Raw genomic sequence first — 17,880 nt, forward strand, 5'->3', positions numbered from 1 at the left:
GAGGTTGTCGTGCACGGGGTCAAGAGCAGCCTCGTTATATAGCTTAACTCAGTTTAGCTCTGTGCTGAAGCTTACCCTGCCCGGAGGAAGGAAACCTCCAGCATTGTATCGTTACGCCTTTCACATTATTCTCAACAATGAGAAATGCTGGCAAGGCCGAGAGAAAGTGGACAGACTTGTTCTGGTCAGAAAAGGTCAGATTGGCTTGAATTTCTCTCCGAGGCAACACTGCTGACTTTATTGAGTTTTTAGCAGATTGTGACTCAGAACCACCTGAGGAGTCTCTCACAGTGGAATGTGAAGAAAGGGGTTTAGGATAGATTTATTTCTTACATGTTTGACAGACCCTTTAGATACTAACTGTTACTATTCACGGAAACTTGCAAAACAGCTTTTTCATCGGCTTAGTAACTCTTTAATATTTTTCGGCACAAATCTGCATGTTATGCATACAAACGTGATACAAGGGACGCATTTTAACATTAAAGCACAGGCTACCAAGGATATACCGGATGGTCATGATTTTAATCCTGAAAGTCACTTTTCAGAATTTTATGTATTTGCATGAATTTGATTATTCACAAACAATAATTAATACATAGAAAGGTGTTTAGAAATTGAAATAAGAAAAACAAACAAGGATTTCCTCAGTGAAACGACATGATTAAATGCAGGATCAGGGACCACCTGCAATGCCTACACCGTCAACCAGGAGGCCTCGGACCACCGGTTGAAAACCCCTGTTATAGGCAATGATATATTAAACTAGATTACACTAATATTTACAAATTACAAATCATCCGATCACAGGACACATTTTTCTGTGGATGAAATCATTTACCAAATATTTTTGTTTTTCAGCTGTTTATCTTGATACAATCGAGTGCAGTCAACTCCATTGTTTTTCTTATTGTTGCAGGGTTGCTGCCAGAGCACTGCTTTTTGAAAATGCCTCCTCCCCACAATCCGTTCCAGTCGGAAGGTGCAGTAAAAACGTGACACCATCTTCAACAGGTTCGCCCAATTAATCACTCTCTCATCCCAGTTCTGCCATGACATTGCCTGTTTGTTTGTTGTCTTTACAGAGATGCCAAGGCCATGTATTCCTGTGAAGCAGAGCACAGCCACGAGCTCAGCTTCCCCCAGGGGGCGCACTTCTCAAATGGTGAGTCGAGCCAGAACAAGACAAACATTATATGCTTCAGCTGATAGCTACTTTGCTGCAGCAGTGCTCGCAGCAGCACACATGCCTCCTTGCGTAGGCTGATTGCATGTTTAAACAGTGTACACACACACAGTCTGTTGCGCACTGGCAGCACACAGCAAGCACTTGGCTAATTCCCAGTGTTATGGGGAGGCATAAAATAATTTTGCTCTTAGTGTGACACCCCCATATGCATTACTAAAGACCAAACAGTCCCAGGATTTTTTATTACCTCATGCTTTTTCCATGAAGATATGACTTGGCCCACAACCAGTGCAAGCAGGTCACTGTAACCTAGTGATGGAAGGAACCAGTGCCTGTTCCCTGTTAACACAACCAGCAGAGCCAGCAGCCAAACGCAAAAACGTCAACAAACGCTCCCTTCCATTTACCAGCAGCCAGAGCACTTTTATTGCTATCTGTATTAACAGGCCTTTTTTTTTCTCCACATCCTAGATGATTTTCGGTGATAATTATTAAAGCTGTTCCTCTTAATTTTGGCACATCTCTTGTTGTTTTTATGGTCTCTGCTGTATGTGTGTGATTAAGCAAAGCGATCCCACCTTCAAGCCTGCTAAAACATTCTGTGAGGACTGAATTTAAAGAGCAGTCTCACCCCCAGTCTTCCCCAATCTGCTATGAGTGTTTATAGCTGCCTTATAGCATCTTTTATTTCTACATTTATTGTGATTTTGTTTTTTTGCTCCTTTCGCTTCACTAAGTCCTGGGAAATAAATTCAAATTAATTTAAATTAAGCATCTGGTTCTCTCTTCTTTTTTACCTCAGTAATTTCTCTCCCTTTCTGTTTTATAGTCTATCCCTCTGTTGAACCAGGCTGGCTCCAAGCAACATATGAGGGGAAAACAGGTTTAATCCCTGAGAATTATGTCGTCTTCTTCTAACAGGTGGTGAACAACTTTTTCATGGCATCCATGGAAAGGAAAAAGACAAGATGTGATTGATTGTTGTAATGTTGCTGGTAACTATTAATTCTGCATTTTATGCATTCCTAACAGATATGAAGTTGGGCAGTAATTGCTTTTACAGTGCTAGAAGTTAAAAGTCCAGGATTGTACCTCCTTTTTGTGTAATGGCTTCATGGTGAAATGCTGGGGAATCTGCAGAGATTCAGGTGTAAATATATTTAGCCAATGACTGCACTGGTGTTTTTTAGTCCCAGTATTTGCTTACAAAATCACAAGACAATCAGATCCCATTTCACAAGTTTTATTCTCAGAAATATGTTATCTTTTAACTTCCCATTATAACAACAAAACACTTTCATCAAGTTTTTAATGGAAATCTGTAGTTTCATAAACATTTTGTATTAACTATCATTGAACAAACTGTGATTTAAAGTAAGGATACTAAACTAATCTATTAGAAAAAAAGCATAATGGGTTTGCACCTTAACTTTCATGTTTATGGCCTGTGATCATTGTTCAACCACTGAACCTGCTCACTGCTGCAGTGCACTTTCTGGTTAGCTACACAGTACAGTACTGTACATTAATGCTCATATTTTCTTTTGTAGTTGCTAATCAAAAATATTTACTTCTTGTAACTGTTTATTACTATAAATTATCACATCAGACATTTGCCATATGTAAAAATTTGTTTTTTTTATACTGTCATGAATGCAATGTTCATGAGGTGGAACCTTCACCTTTAATGCTTGTTGTGGTACTGTACTCACTGGTACACTGGTGTACTAGTAATGACAACTAGACATTTAGCAGATTATATTATGGTAAAGATGCTGTTTAATATTTAATTTTCTATTACTGTCACAACATTTCCAAAGTACATAATCATCTAAAAAGTGATATTATTTCAGGAAAAGTTAAAAGAAAAAAAATAATCACAACCTTTTCGTTCTTCAGTTATTGCAAACTGAAGGTTTACTCCAAAGTAAAACTTTCTCTGGTGGCCAAAAATTTATTTGGAAAGTTGTTTGAGATCTCTCACTTGCCAAGATCAGGATGTTCTTTTACATCTTTAAGAATGTGAAATGGCCTTGAACAGTGATGCTGGAATAATACTCCCTTACAGTCTGAATTTGGAGGAGCATATCAGGGAAATGACATCCACATCCTCAATATGTAACATTTGGCATCCCCCTTCTTTTTTTTTTATATGGCAAGCTTGTTTCCTTGCAATCATCTACTGTGTCTTGAAGGTGCAAAAACATGTCTATAAATAAACAGAGTGATTTATTAGACCTGTGGTCCAAATCCTTTGTCACAGTTAGTGAGTATATTTTGTGCTCACTGCAGCAAGGAACTCTAAATTCAACATGTAAAACAGGCTGAATGGTGAGAAAGTCCCGTAACTGACTGACTGTTGGAAGGTGAAATGTATTTGTCTCCATGTGTCCCTACTTTAAGACATGGTTGTGTTTATCACTGAGAAAGTCTAGGATTAGACAGACGGATAATGTAGTTATGTAGTTTCTATACCTTCCTTTGTGAAAATTTGTTTTTATTGCACATTTTCATTACCATGGCACTTATGTGTTACGTCCCGCTTAAGCTCAACTGACTTAAATAGAATTTGGTGTGAAGTACGAAGTTATTGGACGAAGGAGAGGTGATCAGCTGTTGTTACACATGTGAATGCTGTTCCAGAATTTTTTTTAAAGGTTTTTCTGGACATTGTTAAATACATTGAACACTTTTGCTTTTTTTTTTTTACATTTTTTTTTTTTTACATTTTTTCATGAACTACTGCACTCACTTGAATTAAATTTGTCACATGCATCCTTCTGACATCTGTCATTGTGTGTATTTTGATTCAGATCCAGATGCAGAATAAAAAATCTTAAATCCGTTCCATTTAAAAAAAAAAAATAACACATTTAAGGCATATTGTGCAGTGCTGGCAGAGATGTGCGGTGACTGAATTATTTGTAGTTCACTTAAGTTACTTTTTTTTTAACACACACATTTTAAAGACAGTTATCTTCCTGTCTCTCCTCCCTGAAATAGGTGCATTAAGTTGCTCTGCTGTGAACCCTAAAAGCATTTCATTAGTTTAAGCAGCAGGTTTCAGTGTTTCCTGCGATTTTCCTTTATTAAGAATACAATTTTGGTGAGAATAAATCCTGAAATTTTCTGTTTGATTTTTTTTTTTCTTTTTTACAGCTTCAGTACAAAAATATCAGTATCTCTAAGGGTTCTCAAAACCTACTGTATATCAGCTAGTTAGTACCATCTGTACACAAGCTGTAGGATGGGAGAGGGTGGCTACTCCAGAATTTAAACAGAGGACCTTTAATAAACGATGCCTCTGAATTTATAATATGTGAGATAGTTCTCTACTAAAAACTGTATTTTAAGGAATGTGTTCATTATAGTTCACCTCATAAAGAGCATTAGAGGCAGTTTGGCAAAGTACAGATGACCGACTATATTTATAATTGTGAATAATCCAGTCGCAAGTTGTCTCCGCAGAGTTGTGACGTCTGAGCCGGCATCATCACTTGGTGTGGAATAAGAGGGGCCTCACCATGCCCGCCAGGACCTTGGGAAGCTGGGAGGCAATGACCTCTGACATCATCTCTGGAAACTCCACTTTCATGGCGTCTGCCTGGATGAAGGTGCTCAGACAGAACAGGTTGACCTTCTTCACTATCTGTCAGAAAAGAGACATTCACATTTACCTTGGCGCTCACTAAAGTAGCAGTTCGATTAAGACACATGAATTAATGCTGTTGCACTACGAGGTGAGCCCTACATCATGCATGGCGTCCATCAGTTTGGTGAGGTGGTAGAATCGCTGTGAGCTGGCGACCATGCCCTTCTCCCTCATGTGGATAGCCTTGGTCAGCTCCCGGACGTAGTTTTGTCTCATCTCTTCAAAGACTGCCTGGCTTTTGAGTCCCTCAAGAGGCACTGAGAGCGGATAAGACACTTATAGTTTAAAAAAAAAAATACATTTCTCCAAACATCATCTCCTTTAAAATGTAGAAAAATTACTATTCTGTCTTGAACAAACACTAAGGAAATGCAGAAGAGCCGGTCAACAACGACTGTTATAGAAGTAACAGCTGCTATTAAAAACATTGTTTTTCGGTCTGTAAAACTAGTACTCGATAGCAGCTGCTACATAAATCTTGTCAAGGTCCAGTCACCCTGTACAACACTCCCTTTTATTGTGCGGCTCTACAGTAGAGGCTCATCATAGCAACATTGTATACTGAATGCTTTTACATCAAACTAGGTCACCGTAAGAAAAACAGGAGTTATCTTGAGTCCGATTCACTAAGTCTTCTGTCTTTTACCTGTGTTGAGTAGTATTATGGCTTTCATGCAGAGAAACTCCTCGCGGGTGACTTGAAGATTTGCAAACTCCTGAGGAATAAACTGTATTGCCAGGCAGAGCTCGTAAATGGGAGATCTCCTCATTTGCTCCCTGAAGGACAAAAAACAAAAATGGTCTCATGTTTCGGAACAATTATTGAAAATCATTGCTTTTTGAATACATGCCATCATTGTCATGTCTATAACTCCTTACTATAAATCACTGTGAAGCAAGAGCCAACTTAAATCGCCTGCGTGAGGTCGGTTACTTACTGACTAAGAACCAGATCAGGTGCGAAGTATAGATATTCACTGGTGACATTCTGAAAGGAGCGCCACCCAAGCGAGAACACCATGAGGTTCATCCACGAGTACTGGATGAGGGTCATCTGATCAGTGATATGAAGATTACGAAACCCTTAGAAAGAAAATGAAATTCTGTATTAGAGTACATTTAATTTCTCAGCCTCTTGGTCCCTTTTTTTTTTTTTTTATAGTAAATATGACCTGTGTCCTAACACCTGTGCACCAGTATACCATCATACCAAGGTGGTGCAGCACATTTGCACACATGGTTTTCTAGTGATAATTTGATTCAGACAGTCAAATTATTTTATATTACTTGGAATCACTTCTCTCATATCTACGTTAATATTCATGGCATTACAAAGCCTTCTATCTAAATCAGTGTTTAAGCCTGAGACTTTCAGCGAGGCCCGTCAGTGGATCCCCATGGCAACAACAGGTGACCCTGAGCTGAGAGAGCCGTTACCTGGCAAGGACTTGGACCACTTGACAATCCACAGCAGCTGTTTCTCACACAGCCTGTTGAGACTGGTGAGCAGAAGATGGGGAGCATCGGGCTGCGAGCTGTCATAACCGGAATACATGATCTCTGGTTCGATGTTTTCCAGGATATTGATGATCTGTTGGGTGAGTTGCACCTCACGGATGCCTGGTATGCAAGACATGGAGGTCAAGGCCTGGCCGTCACTGGACATGGCCAAATGGGACTGGAACATCAGGGACGGGGCCAAACCGAAGGCTTTCAAGGCCCCGAAACGCTTCAACTTCCTGCCTGTGACATGAATACAAGGCCTGGTTAGATTTGATGACAAGTACAATTTGTGCCCATAACTCATCACAGAGCTTCAGTGTTGCCAAGTCAATTCAAAATTTGAGTCATAAAGTTGCTCAAAAAACCCTTTTGAAAAAGGAGTTCAACACCTCTTCCTGCAAAAGGCTCCTGTTTAATTTCAATTCAATATTGTCTTTTTGATCTGAGCACTTTGAATGTTCTCTTTGAGGCTAATCATTATTTGAAAGTGTGACTTAACCAATCAGTTTTATTTCTGCCTTACGGCCAAATTAGCTCTGTGCAAAGAGAAATCCGACCAAATGTTACCTCCGAGCATCATTCCCGCTTGATAGCACTTTCGCAGGCGACACGCAGGGCAATTCTTCCTCCGGATTTTGTCCACAATGCAGTCATTTCGCCCAGCGCAGAGATAGCTATGACTGCCTGTTGAGTGAAAGGGTACAGAAAGTGCACACAATTTTAACAGTGTTTGATTTTCAAATATCAAGGGAGGAGGAGAGGCATATAATGAGGAAAAAAGTGTTGAAGGGCTCTTGACTATTAACGTGGCTACTCCACTCCACACTGAGGCAGCATTATGAGGAGAGATCTAAAGAAGAAAATTAGATAGAGGCAAGGCTGTGAGGACAGAGTGACACGGCCATGGTGAGACATAGTGGCTCTTATATATCTCGCATTGCAAGATAACAAGAAAACAAGTCCAAGATGAAGAACACAGTGAACACTGGTCAGCGTGATACTGTTGCTAATGACCTCTAATAACTACCATAGAAGGTCAGTCAAATTTGGAATGGTAACTCCCTTTCACTGTACCACATCAGTCATTGTGGACATGCGCTATCTGATATCAGAGAGTAAAATTCTGCTACAGCCTCTAATCCCTCCTTCAGTGTTTTTTTTTTTTAATTTTTTTTTATTTTTACCTTTTGGTTGATTTTTCTGGAACAATGCCCACTGATCAACAAAGAAACCAACAACAGTGGACATGAGACGACACGCACCAACAGAGCACAGGCAACAGAAAAAGATTCACTGTTCCAGCGTAGACTGAAGTAGGGAGATGAAAAACAAAGGGAGGATAGCTGATAAAAAAAAAGTCATGCACGTTTGATCTGCTGTCAAAGCATCTTGAAACATAATAAAATCTGAAGGTAAAAAAAAGACAGTTCAGCTGCCTGTTTTCTGATGACTTAGGTTCCTCCCTTTTATAACAGTACCAATACACTATATACTATTTGTACTGAATGCTGAACTGAAGTGTGTACAAAAACAAGAAAAAAGAAAACCTAGAACTCGACATTTCCAGAAGCAGGGAAAAAGTTTTCTCAGCTCACCTTCAACTGCTCTTTTAAAAAAGACTTTACAGCTCCCACAGGTTAAGACTCCATAATGGCAACCAGATGCCTCATCGCCACAGATCACACACAGTCTCTGAGGTGGCATACTGTAGAAAAAGAGAAGAAAAAACACGCATTAATGAAGTCATCTATGAGGCTAAATTCACAGAATAGTTCGATCCTTATCAGATGGAAGATCAAAGGCGGAAACAAACTAAATAGCACTCTGCTCTTACATAAATGATTGGCTTGTTCAAGCCTTGAGTGAATTCAAAGCTGATTTAAGGGGTCTCTCTCCATGTTTAGAGAGTAAGATAAGACTTAAGGGCCCTTAAGGATCCTTTATATTAAATAACATAGTGAGATGGAAGGGTGTTTTAAGACAGATATTTCTGCTGCCTCAAAATGACAGAACAGATTTTTTTGAGAGGAAGACCAAACGGCATAAGATGTTCTCATTCACTCTAACTTGTTTTCAACACAAAATAAACTTGTTTGATAAAGTTTCCATTAGAGACAGATGACAGTCGAGATATAAAGAAGTGAGTGGAAGTGACTTCTTTTCAAACAAGTTGGCGAAAGTTTATAGTAACGGACTAATTACCCGGGGAATGCAGAGAAAGGTGAAGGGTTCCTCTGGGACAGGGCCTGGTTCTGGATCCCATCATAGCCGCGGTGTGTGAACGGGTCATCGGTCACCCCTGCAGACTGGCACCAGTACTGAGGCTCAGCCGGAGATGTCTGCATCTGCCAACGGGGAGCCTCGTTCTTGTACATCATCTGTTGCGAGGCTGCGTGCGTGTTAGCGTCAAAGTTGATGGAAGTCTTCCCGGATAGAGCACACCTGGAGTCCGTCCTCACCTGGCTCAGCTGCTCCGACTGGTTCAGGTCTATCAAAAAGTTTGGAGATCCTTCCAGCCCCGGTGGAGGACCCGCCGGGGTCGACCTGAAGCTTGTGGACTCGCAGTCACTGAGCCCCAGCTGCTGCTTCCTGTCGGTGTCACAGCAGCTGTCAAGAGGAAATATCTCCGATGATCGCTCAAAGGTGGGACAGGGGGTGTCCATAATCACAGAAGGCTCCTTTTCATCTTTGATGAACTTACACGCACCGGTGGTCGAGGAGAGACTTACACTTGCGCCTGACAAACTTTCGGATGTGGCTACATTTGTCCTCTGAACTTTTACAAAATCATCCCACGGCACACTGTCACACTTCAGATATTCACCGCTACGGTCATAAAAGTGTTTTGTAGCGAGTGAACCATCGAGTATGTTACAGTCTTTGAAAACTGCGCCATCGCCACTTGAATTTAGACCGTGGATCAGTGTGCCGCCGTTTCCAAAATTACGCACGGAGGAGGACATGCAAGTTAAAGACTGCGAATCGTTAGATAATTTACTATTACTGTTCCCAGCTTCCATCAAGTCACTTACTCTTGTATCGGTTGAATCAGCGATCGGAGTACTGATGGTGCTCATCCTTCCGTTTATTTTACTTTCCATTTTCTGAGCCGCGAAGCGCACAGCAGAGACTGGAGTGCGTCCGGAGGCTGGATGGGGTGTGATAAGCTGTGGCTCAGAGACCTTCCTGTAATCCTCCTCCCTGTCGAGAAAGGCTGTGACTTCGCCTTTCTTTCACATCAGAGTCTGCTCCATAAACTTTAACAACTGATCAGAAAAAAAAGAGACCCAACTATTAGCCTGAGTGTTGATGATGAGGGATTAAGAGTGCGTAGTTCTGAGCTCTTTCAGGAAATAAATTTAGCAAACTCAAGTAAATGAGAATATTTCCTTGTTCTTGTGGGTGTCATGTTTCAAAGCTGAATGTGTGTTATCTTCCTTTTCCACAGATTTTCAATGGCTTTCTTCATTCAGACCAAATAGTCAACCATCAAAGGAAGCCAGAGGAAGTATCAATGCAGAACCCTTCTGGAGAAAATGTATTGGTACCCTATCTTTACAGCAGACTTAATAATATAGCCAGCCAATGAGGAGAATCAGCAATGGATCTCTTCAATGTCAAGGGCCATTAGTCCCCTCCCTTCTATTCATGGATGAGGTTGAACATGGTGACATTTTTAGCCAAGTGAGAAAATGTTGGAAACTAGGATCCATTAGACAATGACACAAATGTCAAATGACAAAAAAATGCTTACATTAAGTTGATGAGTGTCCCAAAATTAATTCATCCTGAACAGCCCTGTTGAGTTTAATTGGAGGTCAAGACCCAATGTTGTGAGAGAGTCTGAGGACAAAATGTATTGTCTCCAATTCAACATTTTATTCACCATTTTTAGACATCCTCCAATGTAAATTGCAGTGAGCTATTCAAGTAACGTAGTAAAGTGAAAGCCATGAGAAATCTGCCTTTTTTTTTCTTCTGCCTCCTGCAGAGGATCATCCTAAATGTTTGGGGTTTTTTTTAACTTTCGTTTTCAGATATTTTCCATTTTTGTACATTGGATCTATTTTTAAGCTGCTTCAAACTAAAGCTCTCAATTTAAACATCATGTTTTTGCTGTATATTTGTCAAACGCACATGAACAGCCTTTGACGTTTGATGATGAAGTGAAGAATATTTATCTAAGCATCTCCTGTTTGGTGCTCCTCTATAATTATTACAGACACTGCAGCATCCCCACCTCCTTTGCAATCATCGTTTCTGTTGTCCTGAATAGATAACAGAACGTTTTACTATTCAATTTAATCAGTCCAGTAAAGATATTGCTGATGCATGTAATTATGATGCACACACAGGCCTTGGTCCTATCTCTTGCGTCATGTGTTTGACATTATCACACGGGATTCTCTCTGCTGTGGCCCACATAATTCTTGGATAACAGTTTCACATTCATATCGCAATGATTTGTTCTTCAAATGCTGTAATGGTCTAGCTTTCAGACAAGACTTTAATCTGGAAATGTGACGCTCATGGCTCATGGTGACCACCAACAGCTTTCCGTTTTGTGTAACCCGATCCTCTGGTGCTTTTTAAATCAAATGTTTAATATTGCAGACACATGGGGTGAATATATTTTACCGAGGCAATCAGTTTATACAAATGTATAGAAATGATTCATGTTGCTGTTTTAGTAACTGCTATGTCTATCCCTTTAGTTTTTTCCTTTGTATAACTGCTTCATACTGACTCTGACTTGAGTCAGTAGCTTTTACTCTCCTGGCCTGGCTGTAGATGGAGGCGAGCTGTATGTCTACCTGACAGGTCAGACTGTCCTCAGACATTTGTCTTGCGTCACAGCAAGCGTGAGAGAGCACAACAGTGCTGCAATGATTTTAAAAACCCATAAACCCTCTGCACTGTGTGAGGAGAAAAAAATTCAACATCAATTTTAACTCTATTCATTAAACTTTATGCTTAAGTGGTCACCATTTTAATAAAACACATCATTAAAAAGTCTAACAAAGCTTATGGTTTGTGTAAAAAAAAAAAACACAGTCCTGTTTATTTATATTCTAAGGTTACATCACAGAAAAACATTACCTCATAACTTGAAAATCACAGGAAGCTCAGAAGGCAGTTCATACTAACAAGCTTTCATTTGATTTTATGTTATGTCTGATTTATGAACCTGCCACTGACACAACCAAACATATGCTTCCTTTTTTTTTAATCTGAAATGCTTTTCTACTTGAGATTAGAAATCACCCCTACATCAAACTATATAAACACCATATGTTAGTAGCCACTAGTGTCCATATTAGTGTGACAGAGCCGTGCAAGAAAAAAGTTCCATTAGTGCCACCGTGTGGTTAACTGTGCAGGGACAGGGACAGGATCAAAGAGAGTTTGATGAGTTATCCTGCAAAAAGGGAGGAAATAAAGCAAAGGCGATGATTTTATATTTAAAATACACAATATCCAGTTCTTCAGATAAGTTTTTGTTCAAAAAAAGAGTTAAGTCTGTGCTTTAGGGCAGTCTGCCCCTGACTGAAGTGCAGTGCAATTTAGGAATGCATTGACAGCTTGTGCCTCTGCTCTTCTTTCTGCCGAACATGCAAGACTTCTCCCAGTTGCCTGATGAGCTCTGTCAGTGTCTCCATGTCGCGGTTCTCCCTCTCCAGCAGCTCATAGCGGAGACTGGAGATGTCTTGTTTGATCTCTTTCAGTTCACCTGTGGGACAGTAAGTGAAACAGCGTCGAATGATGTCTCATAGTTTGGTGATATGTACATGAAAAGCACTGTCTCCAGAAAACCTGCTGAACTCACCTTCATTCACTTCATCGTTATCTTTGTCTCTTTGTGCTTTTACGATGTATCTTTTGATGAGGCGATTCATAATCTTCTGTAGTAAAGAATAGAAAAATTTAAGTCTTCAACCTATGAGCTGATTGTTCCTAAAAAAAGTCTTAGTTACTTAAGGAAAGAAAAGCAGCTGCCAACTTGATCAGTGAGCACGTTTGATCATACAGTATATGGTTCTGACTGACTCATTATATTGACACATGTATGTATGGCAGTTTTCCTTTTGAGTATCTTAAGTTGTCCTCCAGATATGAATAGAGGACTAGATATGTACTAAAATAACTTACTAACATTGCATTCTGTCTGTTCATGTTCATTCTATGTGTATAAAAGTTCACCCAGGAAATACAATTTGCTCCAGCACAGAAGGATTTAGCATTAGGAAACAAAAACTGCTTTACCTGGTGGTGGGTTGGACCAAGTGATGCTTCCATACTCAGATCTTCCGGTTGCCTCAACTAAGATTAAAAAGAACAAAAAGATATGAAGGATTGTTAATATTATAACTTATTTCAATACGTGTTTTTCTGGGATACAGTAAAGGCTGCAACTTACAAATGTGACACAAGAGGGCCCTCAAATAAACTTTACCCCAGGAATGTTACAAATGTCTACATTCAAAAAAATTTATTTGGTCATTTCCTTGCCTCAGATTTCAGTTGTATCAGCCGTTGATGCCTCACCTTGTTAAGCTCCATCTCATCATTTGAATTTTCTTTGCTTTTGTTTTGAGGTGCAGCCCAGAGAAACTTCCTTATCCCCAGCAGGAGGGAAACAACAGACTTAGGGCTCGGTACAAGGTTGAAGGGCACAGGCAGCGTGCCGCCATACTCAAAGTACGAGAACCAGAGCTTAGCTCTGGCAAACTTCCACTCAACATCAGCATCATCCTGCATCAACAGAGAAGAGTAAGAAGGGGTAAGAGCACTTCATCAATATGCATTTCTGATGTGCAACCGCCTGCTTATCTACATTTCTTTGCAGCATTACTTTGTGAACAAGAAATTAAAACTGAAACTGAACTGAAATGTGATGACTTTGACATAAATCAACAGTACATCATAACATCTACTCATATTTTTGTCAAATTGAGTGATTCTTCTCTAATTATGACCGTACAACAAAATGTGGTGACTTTATCACCAATGATAATGTACAAGACACAAAAATAAATACTAATATAGAAATGTGGCTGGTTGAAACTTACCTCAATTTCTTGGAAGGAGCTGTTGAACATGGCAATGAGCATATTCAGCAAGACAATCACCATGATGATGTTGTACACTCCGTACAGAATATAGCCAATATTCTCAATGAACTTATGGTCAATATTGATGACCACTGATTTCACTTCTGACAAGCCAAAGATGGCCCAGAATAATGTTTTAAAGCTCTCTTCAAGCCTGGAGGGATGGAGAAATGGCAATTAAATTACTGTAGTGAAACAAGTGTTTTAATCTTACGTCATATTAATTCAACAAAGATTGTATCCAGAGCTACAGTTTTTTTTGTTAGTGGAACAGTCTATAGTTGACACTCACGTTGTAAATGCATCGTTGTGCTTGGCTCCGAGGTAGTACGAGTACAGATTGAACATTCCCACCATGAAAGCCACAAAAACTGTTATGAAAATCACCATAAACTTAAAGATGTCTTTTACAGTTCTTCCTAGAGAGATTTGCAAAGGCCCAAAGCTCTCATTGGCAGGCAGGATGTATGCAATGCGAGAGAAACTCAGCACAACTGCGATTGCATAGAGTCCTTCAGAAATGAGTTGCGGGTCAGAGGGCACCCAGTGGATTCGAGCTGAAAATAAACAAATCCTTAATGAGAACAGTTTTCATGCAGTAAACTTTCAATCGGAGAAGATCATTACCTGAGTAAGCAATTCAAGGGACTAATTTTAGCTTGTGTGTGTTTTCATAATGAGTTAGCAGGAAAATCAAGCAGTCCAAAAATGCTGCAGTGATACTTTATAAAACTTGGTGAGTATAATTCCTTTATGTTCATGGGGTTTCTGTTTTGAGTCTTAAAATTATCTGGGAGAAAAAAATTCTTTAAATATCTCCCCAGATCAATTCTAAAAATCAATATTCAGTGATGTAACCTAAAACAGTCTGAAACAGGAAGTTCTCTTTAATAACAGTATTTACTTTTAAGTTTATTGAATCGCTACTTATAATACATGAATTCTTTGGTCCACACTTACCAAGCTGGAAATACTGTATCTCAAAGGGCAAGGTCATATTGGACAGGTCAGTATAGTTCTCATCAACATAACACTGGGCACAATATGCATGCCAGAAAGCCATTAATCTGGCAATGAAAGAGGTCATAAATATGGCCAAAATACTAAAGTCAAGAAGGTTCCAAGGTTCAGAGATGTATTCCCGGATGTCCTGCGACCAAAGATCTTTACATTCTTCCCAGATCTTTCCTGCAAGAGAAGAAAATCACATATTGGGTTGACAATCTCTCTAAAATGAAATAATATGATATGATTTGAACACACATAAACATGATAAATAAGCCTTGAGCCGGTAGTCATATTACATAAGATTTACTAATGCTGTATACTGGCAAAGTGTGTGTGACGTGGCTCCAAAGTCTCGCCTGTAGAGCTAAGTGAAGGTGTCACCTTGCCTTTTTCATCTTTGGAAATTCATTATGAGTCGGATTTATTATGGTACACGTGGTGCGAATATATAATAATCTATGTGGGCAATTTCCTAGCAAGATAGATGTTTGGGATTTATAACTCCTCAATGACTCGTAATATCCTTGACCCTGCATGCAGAGCAGAGTGATGTAATTGTGTAGGAGCCTGACTTAAATCACGACAAGTCGACAAGACTGAGTGCCAGAAAGAGGAATAAATTAACATAATCTAAAAATGACTAACCTAATAGAAAAAGATATGATAGTTAACTGTGGTTCTATATAAGAATGGGAAAGGGACAGGGTGGGAGGGAAAGCGTGTTCACACTCGTGACCTATGACCCAGGACATGATGAGAATCTCCATCCAGGTGAAGGGGGTGGTCTTCATACGAAACAGCTGTGATGGGTAGTCGTGGATGGTCATGTTAGGTAGCAGCGATGTTCCTTCAAAGCGGTCTGCTGCGTTCATGACCAGCAGGCAAAGGAATATCATAAAGGAAGCTGCGTGGGCCACAAACTTCAGGAAAGGTCCAGACATGAGTTTCCCTAACTGAGAGAAGTTGGGGCATGGCAAACAAGAACAAAATGTAACATTAGTTCAAGCATGTAATGGTTAGTCTTTGATAGAATATGCTCTTTTCACAATGAGAGATTAATCAACACTAAACTCTTCCATATAGCAGTAGGCATAAAGGGATGTTAAAACACTACCATGGTTGAACCAGTCAAGAGCAAACACAGGTCCTAGAGCTTTCTGACATTACTGCATTAATCCTGTTTGTCCATTTGTAGCTATTCAAACATCTAACACGGAGCAACGTTTAAATCGTGTCAAATGAAAATGTGACATTCACTCTCCTTTTCGCTCTGAGAAAACATTTTTCTAATATTTCCTGAAAAAAAAAGTCAAGACAATAAATGCTGAGTTAAAACAATGTATGACCTTTTTGGAACTAACCTTACTTGACGGTGCTATCCAGTACATAAAGGCCAGGACAGGCAACCCAATGGCTACACCAAGGACAAGTAAGATTTTAACTGCTGTGGTTTGCTGACGTAGTCCAGAAAAGTTCTCGTACCAGATGGAGAGGAGTTGCTGCTGGCAGTTGGGATGTGCTACAAACTGCTCCATTGGCAGTGTGTGTGTGTGTGTGTGTGCGTGTGTGTGTGTGTGTGTGTAAATGACAGAGAGAAAGAGAGAGAGTGAAGGATTGCATATTACATATTCAAACATGAGGTTGAGTATGAATACAATTGCATCAATTCAAAACCAAAAAATTAAAGGTCCCATATTTTACACCTTTATTTGAAGTGTTGATATCCATTAAAGATATATTTGAGGTTTTAAAACCAAAAACCATCTTAGGGCAGTTTTACATCTCCTCTCTCAGGCTTCTCTCTAGAGCTCTAGTAACAACAGGTGTTACAACAACAGGCCTCTGATTGGTTCACTGTCTTCTGAAAGACTGAATAAAAATACAGCAGATTTCAGGATGGATTGGATTGGCCGGACCTGGGGCATGGCTGAGAGCAGTGACTGCTTTGTTGTGACATCACAAAGTTACAGAAATCCTGATGGCTCGTTTTGAGTTACAATTTCTGAATACAGGCTGTACGCATTTCTCTGTGGACTGAGCACTTTGATACTTTCAAGGTGTTAACATAGAACCTAGACCTGCATGGACTAATACAATATGGGACCTTTAAAGTTCAATGCACATATGCTTACCTTTTTAACTTCATACTTTATTGCAAGTTTTAACCTGATAAGGTTTTGTCTGCCAAAGATCTCTGTGTTTTGACATGATTCAATGTCCCCATTTAAGATGGCTTCAACTTCCTCTGTGTTTCGACACAAATCCAGGAGTCCCACCACGAAATCTTTACACTGCATGGACAGTTTCTTGTAATCATTCTGTAACAGAGAAAGGCAAGATCTATGGCACCTTGTTCTTATATTTGTATGAATCACTAACAGCATTAATAGCACAAAACTGTCAGAACCTCAGGTCTTGTCATAGCCAACAACCTTTCAATCAACATGACGTATAGCTGTCATCTCTAATTTGTTTGTGAAAAATCTGGTACATTTTAACACAACATAACTTCACCTTGAACTCCTTCTCAATGTTGGCTAGAACTGCAAGCTCATTGCTCAGCTCCAGAGCTGCCATCACAGGGTCTTCATTGGAGAGTGACAGATATGCTGGACTAGCCAGACCTTTATATGCATTGATGCGGGATTGTGAATGGCTGAAAGCGTCATGCCTCTGCTCCTCGCTGCAGGTCCTGCACTGACAGAAGTAGTTATGGGGCCTCTCTATACAGGCCCCCTTCATGAGAAGAATATGCACGATTTCATACTCGTGGCACTGGGAAGCCAGGATGATGGGAGTGATGTCGTGAGAGAAACGTGTGCCATCCTCATCGTAGGCAAAGAAGTCATCTTGTGTGTCTGCCTGGCTTGGACTGTTAGTGAGCCTCTGACTGTCCACAAAGGCCTGATGGCTCAGTATGGCCTCCACTATACGGATGTAGCCTTTACTGATGGCTAACAGCAAAGCATCTCCTATTCTAGCAAGGTCTTTCTTCCTAAGTAGGAGTTTAGTCACCTCTAAATGCTCATTGGCAACTGCCAGCTGCAGTGCACTTTGGCCCATGTAATTTACACAGTTGACATTGAGGTCTGGCAGCTCCTCTAGCATCCGCCTCACTTCAGGAATGTTACCATATTCTGCAGCATCTAAGAAAAGCTCCTCTGTCATAGAAAGACAGGAGGAGGATTGGGCATGAAGCAGGTATCCAGCTCCCCGTAAAGCTTGTCTCCGGGGTTTGGCCATGACCTGCCGCAGCATCATGGTTTTCTCTTCATTGCTCCATCTAAACACAGGTAAAAGTATTTTAGATGATACAATACCATAATCATTTGAATGCAAATACAGATTATATATAATTGTTATTGGCAGCCAAAATACAAAATTTTCACCTCCCTTCAGGATGAGTAAGATTTACT

At 40.0% G+C, this 17,880-nt stretch overlaps 3 protein-coding genes across 7 annotated transcripts in view; 1 reads left to right on the forward strand and 2 right to left on the reverse strand.

The window, feature by feature from the left end:
* Positions 1 to 3,424, forward strand: part of LOC111654066 (rho GTPase-activating protein 42) — a 58,251-nt gene extending 54,827 nt beyond the window's left edge. For all 4 annotated transcript variants that reach the window (XM_023404926.2, XM_023404927.2, XM_023404928.2 and 1 more), the window contains 3 exons: positions 920 to 982; positions 1,086 to 1,165; positions 2,019 to 3,424. In XM_023404926.2, the coding sequence (XP_023260694.1) occupies positions 920 to 982; positions 1,086 to 1,165; positions 2,019 to 2,107 (232 nt within the window). In that variant the 3' untranslated portion in view covers positions 2,108 to 3,424. The remainder of the gene's footprint in view (positions 1 to 919; positions 983 to 1,085; positions 1,166 to 2,018) is intronic.
* A 447-nt stretch (positions 3,425 to 3,871) lies between these two features.
* Positions 3,872 to 9,760, reverse strand: pgr (progesterone receptor). 2 transcript variants are annotated; one of them, XM_023404931.2, is made up of 8 exons: positions 8,547 to 9,760; positions 7,940 to 8,049; positions 6,912 to 7,028; positions 6,279 to 6,584; positions 5,780 to 5,924; positions 5,488 to 5,618; positions 4,941 to 5,098; positions 3,872 to 4,838 (listed from the first exon to the last, which is right to left on the reverse strand). In XM_023404931.2, exons 1-8 carry the CDS (start codon positions 9,443 to 9,445, stop codon positions 4,683 to 4,685), a joined length of 2,022 nt encoding a protein of 673 aa, XP_023260699.1. In that variant the 5' UTR covers positions 9,446 to 9,760; the 3' UTR covers positions 3,872 to 4,682. The 2 variants fall into 2 exon arrangements, with proteins under 2 accessions (XP_023260699.1, XP_087029736.1); XM_087173610.1 differs by having other exon boundaries at positions 4,738 to 4,834.
* Positions 9,761 to 11,369: 1,609 nt separating this feature from the next.
* On the reverse strand, positions 11,370 to 17,741 carry trpc6b (transient receptor potential cation channel, subfamily C, member 6b). Its single transcript, XM_023404921.1, has 11 exons — positions 16,979 to 17,741; positions 16,597 to 16,782; positions 15,826 to 15,990; positions 15,201 to 15,417; positions 14,417 to 14,644; positions 13,749 to 14,013; positions 13,415 to 13,610; positions 12,891 to 13,097; positions 12,609 to 12,665; positions 12,172 to 12,247; positions 11,370 to 12,075 (listed from the first exon to the last, which is right to left on the reverse strand). The coding sequence occupies exons 1-11, from the start codon at positions 17,723 to 17,725 to the stop codon at positions 11,909 to 11,911; spliced, it is 2,511 nt and encodes an 836-aa protein (XP_023260689.1). The 5' UTR covers positions 17,726 to 17,741; the 3' UTR covers positions 11,370 to 11,908.
* Between the last annotated feature and the right edge of the window lie 139 nt (positions 17,742 to 17,880).

Source organism: Seriola lalandi, unplaced genomic scaffold (assembly GCF_002814215.2).
Source record: "Seriola lalandi dorsalis isolate HSWRI2012SDOR001 ecotype SW California unplaced genomic scaffold, Sedor1 jcf7180002054257, whole genome shotgun sequence".
Taxonomy (NCBI): domain Eukaryota; kingdom Metazoa; phylum Chordata; class Actinopteri; order Carangiformes; family Carangidae; genus Seriola; species Seriola lalandi.

Bases quoted from the DNA above. Each gene is read 5' to 3' on its own strand.
- pgr (XM_023404931.2), bottom strand. From the start codon at position 9,445: ATGGAAAGTAAAATAAACGGAAGGATGAGCACCATCAGTACTCCGATC. The intron at 7,029-7,939 runs GTGAGCTGAGAA...TTCACTCAACAG, and splicing joins TTTTAAAAGAGCAGTTGAAG to GCAGTCATAGCTATCTCTGC. The intron at 6,585-6,911 runs GTAACATTTGGT...TTCATGTCACAG, and splicing joins AGCGGGAATGATGCTCGGAG to GCAGGAAGTTGAAGCGTTTC.
- trpc6b (XM_023404921.1), bottom strand. From the start codon at position 17,725: ATGATGCTGCGGCAGGTCATGGCCAAACCCCGGAGACAAGCTTTACGG. The intron at 13,611-13,748 runs GTGAGTGTCAAC...CCATCCCTCCAG, and splicing joins CACAACGATGCATTTACAAC to GCTTGAAGAGAGCTTTAAAA. The intron at 13,098-13,414 runs GTAAGTTTCAAC...CTGTTGATGCAG, and splicing joins GCTCCTTCCAAGAAATTGAG to GATGATGCTGATGTTGAGTG.